Source organism: Mastigoproctus giganteus, chromosome 10 (assembly GCF_048544385.1).
Source record: "Mastigoproctus giganteus isolate SK-2022 chromosome 10, ASM4854438v1, whole genome shotgun sequence".
NCBI classification, from domain to species: domain Eukaryota; kingdom Metazoa; phylum Arthropoda; class Arachnida; order Uropygi; family Thelyphonidae; genus Mastigoproctus; species Mastigoproctus giganteus.
In genome coordinates, this window is record NC_143584.1 from 125,317,595 (window position 1) to 125,331,502 (window position 13,908).

The following is a 13,908-nucleotide window of genomic DNA, read 5'->3' on the forward strand; positions in this document are numbered from 1 at the left end:
CCAGCTGTCTGGTTTCGTGCTTGAACTGAACCATACAATTGAAGTTCAGGATGCTGACACTCATTATTTTGTTGTTGTTGTTGTTGTTATTTGGTTTTTAGGAGCATTAGCAACTAAGGCCATATTGCTCCGGGATATGCGGTGGTCATTCCCTGAATGACCTTTCCGCATCCTCCGTATTTGGTGGTGACGGGCTCGAACCCCGGTCTAATCAAGAAGCGTGTGCTACGCACTGCTGCTCCTTCCCACCTGGCTACGGAGGCGCTCATTATTTTGTAACCAAGTCTCAGATAGCAGCAGGATTTGGCATTGCCGTGTAACAGCGTCGGTGAGGTCATGCTTGAACTGAACCATACAATTGAAGTTCGGGATGCTTCCATGTGATACAGTGGTTGTCTACATAGATGCACCCATGTGCAAATGTATTCCCAATTCACAAAGAAGGTTCAAGGGTGACACAAATAATTATAGACCTGTTAGTTTAACTTCTGTTCCGGGGAAAATAATAGTCACTGGTTAAGGAATTGATTCAGGATCACCTAGACAAGACACAGTAATAGTTCAGACACAGCATGGGTTTATAAAGGGGAAATCTTGTCTGACAAATTTGATTGGATACTATGATGTGGTCAAAAAGGAGCTGGATGCAAAAAATAATTTTGATATCATATAGTTTGATTTCAGGAAATCTTTTTATACTGTAGCACATGGAAGACTGCTGTACAAATTAGAGAGGTATGGCATTAAGGGTAAGTTGCTGCAATGGATAAAAGGATGGTGGAGTGAGAGGTGGCAGAGAGTGGTAATAAATGGACACTACTCTACGTGGACTAATGTTATTAGCGGAGTCCCCCAGGTTTCAGTGCTAGGCCCATTGTTGTTTTGTGTATTTATCGATGAAGGTATATCAGGCTTAATGTCCAAGTTTGCAGATGATACAAAAGTTTGCAGGATTGTTAATGACTGTAAAGACAGTATGCTACTGCAAAAGGATCTAGAAAAGTTAGGCAGATGGGCTGAGAAGTGGCAACTGAAGTTTAATATTGACAAATGCAAAGGACTCCATATGGGTAGCAGTAACCCAAGAAAAATGTACCAACTGTGTGGTATTACACCCAGGGAGGTGGAGAATTAAAAAGTCCTGGGGGTAATTGTGCAGTCAGGTATGAAGTTCTCTGAGCAGTACAGACAGGCTGCCAGAGCAGGTCATGGAGTTTTGTCAATGACATATAGGAATTTTTCTAGCAGATACAAGGAGGTGATTTTTCTTTTGTATATGGCAATGGTCAGGCCACACCTTGGGTACTGTATACAGGTCAGGAGGCCTCATTTTAGGAAGGATTTAGAGTTGCTAGAAAGAGTACAGAGAAGGGAAACAAGATTGGTGAGAGGAACAAAGGGGTGTGCTTACGAAGACTTAAGGTCTGCAAGTTGCAGCATCTGGAGATAAGTCGCCTGTGAGGTGATCTGATCAAGGTATATAAGGCCTTGAATGGTTTGAACAGGCTCAATGCTGACGGGATGCTCAGATTAAGAACCTGAGGGGGCTTAGATTCAATTGAGGAAAGACAGTTGTAGAATATATGTGCGTAAGTTTGGCTATAGCCAGCGGATAGTTGATTGATGGAACAGACTTCCATCTATTGTTGGGAAAGTTGATAGCTTAAATAAATTTAAGGATGAACTAGACAAACATTTGGAGTGACTGGATGGGTGAAATGGGAAGGTTTTTTTTTTTTTTTTTTTTTTTGGCTGAAGCTGTATAAGCTTTCTTTCTTGCATTATATGCCTCAACTAATGCTAATGCTAATAGGCTTTGGCATTGAGTGAGAGATCTATGAGTTCCTTCCTGTCATGGATGAATTCAAGCAAGCTGTCATGTCTTGTTTATAGCTGATTAGTCGCAAGCTTGGTAAACTCATTTTGGAGATCGGTGGTGGATGTAGCATTTCTTGGGCTATGGTAGAATCTCTTGTCGGCAAGGCAGTGTAAATTCCATTGATGTCAGTCACGCCAGACAGAGCAACATAAACCAGCTGCTGTTCATGCCCTTTTCATACTCATGTAGATTGCACAAGCTGGTATGAGAGGAAAGTGATTTCTTTTGGCGTAGATTTTGCGGTTGTTGTTCACCAATATACTTGCAGTTTGTCTTGCAAGCAGCACGGCTGCATGATTGATGTTTGCTTGCCTGTATCTTGTTGCTTCTTTCAAACTAACTTTCTGATCTTAGCCGAGTGTTACCATTAACGTCCATTTTGGTGATAACAATATACGGGTTTCCAATGACCAGTGGGAACTTGTGGGGTAAATCCACCCAGTATTGATAACTGATATTTTATAGTTTCTGGAGAACGTGTACTTCTTGCTCTGTGTTCGTGCATCCCACAAAGATGTCTTGCATGACTGATTCTGCTTTCTCCTCTGTGGCTCTGAGGATCGCACTGTTGTACTTGTTGACAGAATTATTTTCCACATAGAGTTGTCTACCATTTGGGCAGAGTCGAGTGGCTCCCTCTCGAGGGAAGAAACGCGACTTGATAAGTTCTTGCTCGTTCTGATCTAATTTAGCTCTGTTACCAATTTTAGTTAACACAGATGAGAACATGACATTCGTTTGGCTCATAACTTCATTGAGTTCATAGTAGTTGAGGCTGTGCCAGAGAGTGGGGCTGGCGATACGCTGCTTTATCTGTTCATAGACCGGGGTCACTCGAACCAGAGGTAGCTGACATAATTCCCTGATTAGGAACATGTCCTGCCCACCAAGCTCGGTTCGACACTTCCATTATCTGTTTTTACCTCGCATCCATTTGCGATATTAGCTTGGCACCAATCATATACTGACTTCATCAATTATTAGCGCTTTGACATACTTAAACAGCAATCTGTGTTGTTGTGCAACTTAACCGACAGAGGCAGATTTCTCAAAATGGATATCTTGAGGGCAGTGTGCACAGTAGTTCTGTCTATCGCTACAGCAGCCTTACCAGTTGTAATGTCCACATGTAATGTGGACATTACAGTGCCCGTCTGTATTACTGAAGCGGTTGTATATTTCCATTGAGGCGAATCATAAACGTTTTTCCACTACCAACTGGGCTGGTCAAAAATGTCTGAATCAGTTCGTGATTGGGAGATAAGACTCCAAATTACATGCACGAGTAGAATCTTTTGCTTGTCATCAGCCATTCTCATTAAGTTGCAGTAGTCCTAGTTGGTCATCAAGATTTTGCATTTCTTTGCAATTGCACCAAGTTGGTTGAGTGTGACGAGCTTTAAATCCTCATTCATCTCGCTGTTTGGATGATTATAAAAGTTTCAAAAAATGGTCTTCTTCTCGCAGTCATGTTACAATGCTATGCAGGTCATTACTGCATGGTTCGTCATTGTCTTGGCACATCATCTTGCATATTTCAATTGTTTTGCGAATGTCCAAGTCCAATTCATACTACAATTTATGCTATTCTAGTATGAGCTCTTCATTGTTGTCGTAGATCTTGACATATGTCATCTCTAACAATATCTGTTTTCTCTTTGCGAAATGTAATGTGCAGTGTTGCCATCTCAGGCTTGTACTCATTGAGATCCTGAGTCAAGTCATAGTTTCAATAGCATATTATTCATGGATACTGTCGTTTCTTGCAGATCTCTTTAGTGCTGCATGCTCATTAGCTCTATCATGTGACAAAGCATGATAGAGTAACATGATCCAAGTGGTGTGGTCTCTTCTCGTATTTGTCAAACCAGTTCTTCTTCCATATATCGCACAAATCCTCTAGAAGGTTCTCTTTGTTGGACTTCACTCTCTGTCGCTTGTTCAGCAAACAGTGGGAATGTAAACTACCACCGCGGCTTCTTGACTCGTGATCTTGACACTGATGAGCATGCCGATGGATAGTTTTCTTGTGATTTTGATGATGTCGAACTCAGTGCTCCGTTCGTGATCATAATGATCTGTTGCTGCAAATTGCTGATCCTTCGTTTTGTCTTATTTACATACTTGATGGCATGCAAGTGCAAGATGATAACGCTGCACACGAAGGCTATAGCAGTGTGGCATTCAGTCTCTTTCACTACTCAAAATTATCGAGGGAAAACATCTAGGCACCTAATAATGGAATGTAATGAAAATGCGGATTGTAGCAATACAAATACATGTGTTGTTGCAATCATACTAATCAAGAAACAATCACCTGTTTTATTGAGAAATAGATAGCAAGATAATTTCGTAAAATACAATAAATCCCGCTATTCGCGGGGGTTACGTTCCTGAGAAATACCGCGAATACCAAAAACGCGAATACTGAATTATGGCTCCCATAGTAATAAAGGGGTTCCGTTCCAAAGTATGAAATATATAAGAAAAACTAGTCTAAAATTTTGTCTATGTATGTATTATATGTACCTTCATAATATGACTATGTACATAGACAGTACATAGTGAAATGCAAGCGTATGGCATCGAAATGAAAATAAGAAACAATTTAATATTAAATGTAATATTTATTAGAAATTTCAAACAAATCTTTCAATCCAGCGCCTTTGCTAGCTAAAAAACTTATCCCACCAGTGCTATCACAAGTTTCGCTAGTGTTGATAAAGGAGTTTTGTCTTTTCACGAATGATGAGTGAACTTAACAGAATTTTATTTTGAGTTCGGTCTTCTATCCACAGATTTAAAGCTTTTTCCCTTTTTTTCTGATTTAACATCACGAGTTACAGAGCAAATTTTTGAAGCAATTAGCGCATTTTCACGGACACTACGGTGGATTTTTTTCTTCCAATTTTTGGATTGATCGTACCGTTGACTCAGTGATTTTATAATGTTTTGCCACTGAGGAGACGCTTTCACCATTAGAAATTTTGTCTAATAACTCAATTTTATTCGCTAATGTTGCAATCATACGTCATCACCTTCTTTGATCTTTTCACATTTCCCTTGTTATTCGTAGCCATATTTTTGTCTGGGTTAGAAAGAACTTGTCCACAATAAAGTCACTTTCTTCCGTTAACACACTCGAAAAAAATCTGTTTTACACTGCAAAACGGTAGATTTATCACTTTTGTAAGCATATCAATTTATAAATTGATAAATTTATTCAATTTATAAGCATATAAATTAAAAGCAAACAACGAAACCTTCCATGACAAGCGCATAACACATACTGAACAAGGATTATCGAGAAACATCCGCGCTCGCGATTTTGTTACCCCTCTACCCCCACCCAGCGCTGTTTTAACCAGGAAAGATAATTTTAGCCATGCCCATGTTTTTTTATGGCGGAAAATGTTCACGGCGCTTTAAAATTCACATTTTTTTTGGTTTCATTTTATATTAAATCAGCGACCACGAATACAGATACCGCGAATAGCGGGGGTTTACTGTATAAGAATACGTGAAACATTCTCTTTTTTTTTTTTTTTTTTAATCAATTTACAAGGTGATGCAAAATATAGATATGGTGCATTGGCTGTCATGCACTGCTAGTTATGGAATTAAGGCTGCCTAAATTTGAAAAAATGGCTATGGAGTTTTGAATACATAATTTGAATAAAAAATAATAAACATAATAAAAAATAAGAGTAAACAATAAACATCCCTTTTTTATATGTGTAGCATCTGCTGCTGTTTCTGTGTGTGTGTGTGTGTGTGTGTGTGTGTGTGTGTGTGTGTGTGTGTGTGTGTGTGTGTGTGTGTGTGTGTGTGTGTAAAATCTTCAGCTTCTGTTTCCATATACAAATTTAATGCTGTAATGTGTTGGCTTTTGTAGTATAAATTAGTGGAGTCATTTGAGGAAGCCATAAAATTAGAAAAAGATGATGAAATGGATTCCAACTCTGATAGTTCTCGAGTAAAAAGGGTAAGTAGAATTTGTATTGCTTAATAAGTGTAATAACCAAAGTAACAAGTCTATGAATGTAGAATTTTTGCTATTGTTTATAATGTAAGATTGAATATGTTGAAATTAGATTTTTTACCATGATGCAACTGATGTTAATGAAACATTTGAATTCATTGTCAGAATCTCAGAATACATAATTCATCATAATAATTGAAGAAGAGATTGACCACATGCCTTAACCATGTAACAAATAGGGTTGGGTTTTTTTTTTTTTTTTAAGAAAATGTTAAGACTTTTTTGTCTACTTTCAGTTGACTCTTGTTTTAGTCTAGTCAAAACCAAATATAGTTTGCGTTAAGCATCACCTGTTTGTAACTCATTTGTTTACAGTGTGATTCAAACCAAATTTGCAGTACCTTTGGGAGGAAGGGGGCTGTGAGCTAGCAGTATTTCTCCTTTGATCCACCAGTACCTCTTTTGAATTCTGCTTAGAGAATACAATATTTCATGTTTTCTGAATATATTGCAATAATTATTATATCTAACATTTTGTTTTTTAATGAAAAATTAATTGCTTAAAATTGTTTTGTTTTTTTACACCTTTCCTTCAAAAAGAAATATTAATTATGCTGAAAATTAAAAGAAACTCATTTTAGACAAAATATGGTCTCATTCATTTTCCATATGAAAAGACCATTAAGCATGCTTCAAATGTGTGCAGGTGCATATATTCTTCCATATTATGTGTACAAATTCTTTTTAAAAAAAATTTAAAAATATATTGTAAAAATAAGGTTACATTAATCTACAGACTAGTGTTGTTAATTATTATTATATTTTCATTAAGCATGAAGACAGATTATTGTGCTCGCAGTATATTAGCTTTTCTTATGTATTTTGTTGTACGACTAAATTTTTTTTCAATTTCCAGTGGTGAGTAGTTGTAACCTGTCTGACACACACCGCTTAATATATCGTTGTCCCACACTTGACACTGCTTGTCGCTAGAATAAAAAGTGAACAAGAAAAAAAAAAAAAAAAAGACTGATTTTATAGATAAAGTAGTTGAAGTAAAGTGCTTAATTTTAAACTAGTTTAATTGCTTGGGAAAATAATTTCTTTGCAGTTATATGAATTTCTGCATGACTTTTTGTATGAGGTAAGGAAAGTAACCTTAATTAATTTGTATGCCTATTTTCCATGTAGTTAAAATACGTAAAATAGACATATAAGCATGTATGCTTTACTAAAGCTAGGATAGTTATGTTGATATATTCAAAAAGAGAAAATTATATTAGTTTCTCTGAGCAAGGCTGCTGATTTCCACATGTAAATGCAAGACACAATGCTTGAAATTTATGTTATTTACCCATTTTTGGAATTGAAACAATTGTTCAGACACATTATGAAGGTTGCAAGGCAGTGGATATATCTATTGTTTGGAAAAGAAATAGCTTTGAAGGCAGACAGTTGTAAACTTACTGAATTTACTTCAAGGAAATATATACAAATAACACTTAACAATTGTGTAGTGTGCTTTCATTTTGCCTAATGATATTCATTGCCACATAATAAATATTGTCAGCATGATGGTAGAGAATATAAATAACTAGAACTTATATATGTTTGATGGGAACCCAAGTGTATATACTCATATCTCAAAAGTTTTTCAAATTTTATTTCAAATTTGAAACGTGTATTTCACTTCATGAAATAGTAGATATCTGTAATGAATATATTGTGTCATGTCTTCATCTTTATTTATCCAATAACAGATCATTCAAAAACAGCTCATGTGGGACTGTAAATGTCTATTTCATTAGTGGAGAGAAAAAACAAGCAACTTTGAACTATAAACAACCACGTAATTTAAAACTTCATAGCAAGTTTCATGCCTTTCTTCACTCAAATACTTGTAGTTTCAAAGATGGTTGTGCCACAGCAGACAGGTGTATGAATTTAATTACCCTTGAAAGCTGTAAAAGTTGCTTTTGAAACTGTTGTGTTAAAAATCTGTCCACATTTGGGAAGCTAGAAAAATTTTAAATTTTTAATTAGTTGTACTAACCAGGAGGCCCCCCCCCCAAGTACCAAGCATTATAGTGATCAAGTGATTCTCTGGGCGATTTTTAGAGCAGTTTTCCCACTGCAACAGTTCTTGTTAAGTTGTGAAGGCTTTTTTCCTTTAGACTAACTCTTATACTAACTTCTCTTTATACTAACTCTTATACTGCTTGGTCACTCAAGCAGCACTGCTACTGCCTCCCTGGTGAGGCTGATAACCTGAGAGAAGAAATCCACTCTCCCAGATCTGAAAGGAGGAAAGATGGATAACAATGTGTTTCTGTCTTTATAGCCATTGAGCTCAAGACAAACAACTCTGGAAATGACTTTTTTCAACCCAAGAAGTCAAAAAACAACCCTTCAAGAGGAGATACCATTATTCCTCATTTTACACATTGTCAGAATTTTGAATACATTGTCATAATCTCAGAATACATAATTCATCATAATAATTGAAGAAGAGATTGACCACATGCCTTAACCATGTAACAAATAGGGTAGAAATGTGTAGAAATGCGTTGAGTCTACTGCAGGCTAACCGAAATCAGCAAGCCAACTCCACTCTGGCAATCTTGTGGTAGTTGCTCAATCCCAACATGATCAGCTCTGCATTGGTCATGGTCCACACTGTGAAAGACCTGCAACATTCATCATTCCAGAAGTTGTTGACAGTGTGCATGATCTGTCAGACCATGCACACTGTCAGCAGAGGTTGTCATAATGAAGGAGTCGGTAGAATGCATCCCAAAGTTGTTGAGAGCGGATCAAAAATGCACATGAGTTGTCATCAAGTGAACATTTGTATTGCTTTTCAAGCAGATCCAGCAAATTTCCTTCCAAGTTTTGTGACCGTAGATGCAACATAGGTCCATTATTTTCAGCCAGAGCAAAAGAGTAGTCCAGACAGTAGAAACACGGCTCTTCTCCCCTCCAAAGAAAGTAAATTCCGTTCCTTCTGCTGGCAAGGCAATGGCATCAGTTTTTTGTGATGCTTCACCTTCAGAATGGCCAGACAGTCACAGGGGCATATTACATAGACCTTGAGATCCATTTGCATGAAAAAAATTCGAAGACAAATGCAAAGGAAAACTCACCAAAGAAGCCTTGTCTAACTGGGAAAATGTGCCCACTCACAAGTCTGTTCATTGCCAGCTACAGTGCATCAGTGCAGCTTAGAAATATTGGACCATTCCCCATATTCACTACATCTAGCACCAACAGACGTTCACCTGTTTCATAATTTGGAAAAATACCTACCTGGCATCCATTTTCCCACCAACAGTGACATCATTGCTGAAGTAGATGCATTCCTGGACCCAAGAGAAAAAGCTTTCTTTGCAGCTGGAATCAGTGCATAACAGCATTGGTGAAAAAAGGGATTGGCTTTAAAGCTATAAATTGGCTCTAAAGGGATTATGTTGAAAAGTAACACATATCTAGATTCCTCATATAAACCCTTCATACTCAGGCCATAAACTTTTCAAACTCCCCTCTTACAGTTGTCAAGAAAGAGTAGAATTTTTTTTTTTGTTTTCAATAGAGAATGTTTTATATAATTAAACAAAGCCAACCTTTAAGGAGCTCACTTGTCATCCAGGCTCTTTTTGTATAAACTCATATACTATAATGGCAGGCTTTTAACTTTTTTTTTTAGCATATAGGTTTTGCCAATTTTCCAATCATTAACAGTGGCAGTTTCTCTGAGCCATCCATAGCTGCTCCAACCAGAATTGCTACTTTTTCTTTACTATTTTTACAGTTACTGCAACAGTCACCTTTAAATGAAAATGTTTTGTCCACCATGCACTAAAAAAAAACTGTTTGATCAACATCAGAATTATTTCGTGGTTCATTAGTTGATATGGAAGACTTGGTTTAATTACTTACTGCTTCTTCATACACTGAATCACTATCGCCTTATGCTTGCTTAAACAGAATGTTATTCCTTCCTTCCTTTAATTTCTGCTAGCCCAGCTTGCTTTAAAATAACTCTGCTGTAACTTTTCAGAAAAATCCTCCGCTTTTTTGCTTATCAGTAGCCCACTTTAATATGCACTCATAAACTTGAGGGAAATCCCCTCCCACTTGTGAATATGGATTCTCTGATTCCATGCTTTTTTATTCTTGAGATTTGTGAATAGTGTGTTAGCAAGACAGGAATGGGATACACTTAAAGAAAGAAAGAAATAGAAAGGGTGCAAGAATATTTGCTGATGCTATCGAGGCAGTGTTAGGTGGGTCGGAAAACTGCTAGTTTGGGCGGATACAAAGATTAATAGATTAACAGTAGCCACTGGCAGAGGTGAAAGCATTGGGAGATCAAAATTGAGAGTAGGAGTGTGCTATAGGCCTAATGACTCTGATGAGTATAATAAGAAACTGTACAGGGAAATAGAGTGGGCCAGAACATCAGAGAGTCTTATAATGGGGGATTTTAATTTCCCAGATATTGACTGGAATTTGTGGGTTGGTCACTCGCACACTAGCAAGGCTTTTGTGGATTTATTGGATGATTGTTTTCTACATCAGCATGTTCGGGAGATAACTAGAGGGAGTAATACTCTTGATTTGATTATCAGTAGTGATTCTTCATGCATTAAGAATCTGCAGATAAAGGAACCACTAGGTGGCAGTGATCACAGTGTGCTGAAGTGGGATTTACTCAAAGAGGTAACTACCATCAGGGGTAAAGGGAAGGGTTTTTGCTTTCGTAAAGGCGACTACAATGGTCTGAGACAGTACAGCTAGGCCTCGCATAACGCGATATTCAGTTAACGCTATTTGAAAAATGATACCATTTTTCACTTTACACGATGCAAATTTCCAGTTAATGCGATCTTTTTTTTTTTTTTTATGCGATAGTTGAAAAAGATTTGAATCACTCGTTAAGCTTACCGCGAGTCGTACGGTCAATAAATAAAAGTTTACCTGCTGCCCGCCTCGGTGTGTTCCATCAACCATCGGAAGAAGACGTGTTTGTCTCCTGCTAATAAAGTCAATGCAGACTTGCATTTAAAAATTCAAATTTTTAAATGAGCCAGATGAAAATGTTACCGTGAAGGAGATAACGGTAAAAGAATTAGATGAAATCTTTCTTATCGCATAGAACCTCAAACAAAAGGTTTGATGTTCTCTGCGATATTTATTTCGCCAGGGCCCATAGACGATTGTTGTCGGCTATCGGAAATTGATTGATGAAAAGAGAACGTCAACACCGTTCATATATTTCCGCAACAGTAATTTCTTCATTGTGTAATTTATGTCAGAGGTTCCCAAAGTTTCTCGGTTCACGGCGCCTTTAATGTCTCAGTAATTTTTTCATGGCGCACCCAGACCGAAAGAAATACCTAACAGTTTTGTTTAGTAGTTAGGTCCAAACAACTTAATAAGAAATGCTGAAACTGTGAACTACCTCGAGCTATTAGTTCGGACGGTGACCGACAGATGTCGAGTATTGCTGTGTTTCCTTCCAAAATTTAAAATATTCCACAGCGCACAGTTTAAGAACCACTGTTTTATGCAATAAACATTTAATTCCATAATTATTTTCATTATCTTTTACATTATATACAGTTAAAAAGTTATTTAAAAGGTATTTTTTAAAATTCTTTATGGACATTTCAGGTCAAGGACCAATTATAATTTTTCCTATTGGTTATTATATTCGATTAATGCATTTCCGTTTTGCGCGATGCGCTCGCGGGACGAATTAATCGCGTTAATCGAGGCCCGCCTGTATTTAAATTCTATACAGTGGGATCAACTGAAGATGTTACCAACAGCAAATTCAAAATGGGAAGCATTCAAAGAACTTATCTTGGAAACTACTAGGCTTTACATACCAACTAAGAAATATTGTTCAAGGTTTAGGCCTCAATGGATGTCAGATGAACTAATGAGACATATGACAGAGAAGAAAAATGCATGGGATACATGTAAATTAACACATGACACAGAAGCCTATGATAGATACAAGTTGATCTGTAACCAAGTTACAAAGGAGGTTAGGAAGGCAAAGGCAGACTACGAGAAATCTTTGGCAAGGGATGCAAAGAAAAACAGCAAAGAGTTCTTTACTTATGTAAACTCTAGAAGGAAGGGGATAAATCAGATTGGGCCACTTGATATCGATGGGTCAACTGTTGATGATCCTGCTCAGGTAGCTAACAAACTAAATGAATATTTTGCATCGACATTCACACGTGAGGAGTTATTCAGCGAGGGGAATGCCAGAGGTGTATTCAACTCTGGCAGTAAGCTAGAGAATCTTGTAATAACTGAGAGTAAAGTGGAGGAGAATTTGTTGAAGATAAACACAAGAAAGGCACCTGGGGTGGATGGGATCTATCCAGTTATATTAAAGGAGGCAGCAGAGGAAGTAAGCAAACCCTTAGCCATAATTATGAGAGCTTCCTTGGACTCAGGGGAAGATACCCACAGACTGGAGATGTGCATGTGTGACCCCAATTCACAAAGGAGGATCAAAGGCTCAAAGGCTGACGCAAGTAATTATAGACCTGTGAGTTTAACTTCTGTTCCAGGAAAATTAATGGAGGCACTGGTTAAAGAAGCACTGCAGTATCATCTAGACAAGACTTCAGTTATAGCTCGGACACAGCATGGTTTTGTTAAGGGAAAGTCTTGCCTGACCAATTTGATTGGATACTATGATGCAGTCACAAAAGAACTGGATGCAGGGAATAACTTTGATATTATATACTTGGATCTTAGAAAGGCTTTTGATACTGCTGCACAAATTGGAGCAGTGTGGCATTGGAGGGAAATTGCTGCTATGGATAAAGGGGTGGATGAGGGGGAGAAGACAGAGAGTGGTAATCAATGGACACTGCTCCTCGTGGATTAATGTTATTAGTAGAGTCCCTCAGGGTTCAGTGTTGGGTCCATTATTGTTTTCTGTATTTATAAATAATATTGATGATGGTATATCAAGTTTAATGTCCAAGTTTGCAGATGATACAAAGGTTGACGGGGTTGTTAAGGACACTGCTGACACTATGCTGCTGCAACAGGATCTGGAAAGGTTGAGCAAATGGGCTGAGAGGTGGCAAATGAAGTTTAACATTGACAAATGTAAAGTACTACATATGGGAAACAGCAACCTATCAACTCTGTGGTACTACACTGACAGTGGTAGAGAATGAAAAGGACCTGGGGGTAATTGTGCAGGCAGATATGAAGTTCTCTGAGCAGTGCAGACGGGCTGCAAGAGTAGCTCATAGTGTCTTGTCAATGATATACAGGAATATTTCTAGCAGGGATAATGAGGTGATTATTCCCTTGTATAAGGCAATGGTCAGGCCACACCTTGAGTACTGTATACAGGTCTGGAGGCCTCATTTCAAGAAAGATGTAGAACTGCTGGAACGAGTACAGAGAAGGGCAACAAGATTAGTGAATGGAACAAAGGGGGTACTCTTATGAAGAAAGGCTTAAGTTTTGCAAATTACAGTGTCTAGAGACTAGGCACCAGCGAGGTGATCTGATAGAGGTGTATATAGCCTTGAATGGTTTGAGCATGCTCACTGACGGGATTCTTCCTCTTGCTCAGAATAATCACCTGAGAGGGCATAAATTCAAATTGAGGAAAGACAGGTGTAGGATAGACATGCGGAAATTTGCCTTTAGCCAGCGGGCAGTTGGTTGGTGGAACAGACTTCCATCCCTTGTCGTGGAAGTTGATAGCCTAAATAAATTTAAGGCTCAGCTGGACAGGTATTTCGAATGAACGGAGGGGTGAAGTGGAAGTGGTTTTTTTTTTTTTTTTTTTTTCTGGCTAATGCTGCATAAGCTTGCTTTCTTGCATCATATGCCTCTACTAATGCTAATGCTAAGAATTCTGTATTCCTTAGCAATGTCTGACTTCCTCTTTATTCCTTTTTCTGCTTTGTTAATCACCAGCTTTTTTTTAACAAGTGTTAGGCTTATGAACATAACATGTGTGAACATGTTTGCAAGTAACACATTGAACTCTGGAGGA

The 13,908-nt window shown here is 37.8% G+C and overlaps 1 protein-coding gene across 1 annotated transcript in view; it reads left to right on the forward strand.

Annotated features, from left to right (window-relative positions):
• Rrp6 (exosome component Rrp6) overlaps positions 1 to 13,908 on the forward strand; it is a 260,374-nt gene that overhangs the window by 192,297 nt on the left and 54,169 nt on the right. Inside the window, exon 17 of the mRNA XM_090383738.1 lies at positions 5,775 to 5,864. Coding sequence (XP_090239864.1) covers positions 5,775 to 5,864 — 90 coding nt within the window. The remainder of the gene's footprint in view (positions 1 to 5,774; positions 5,865 to 13,908) is intronic.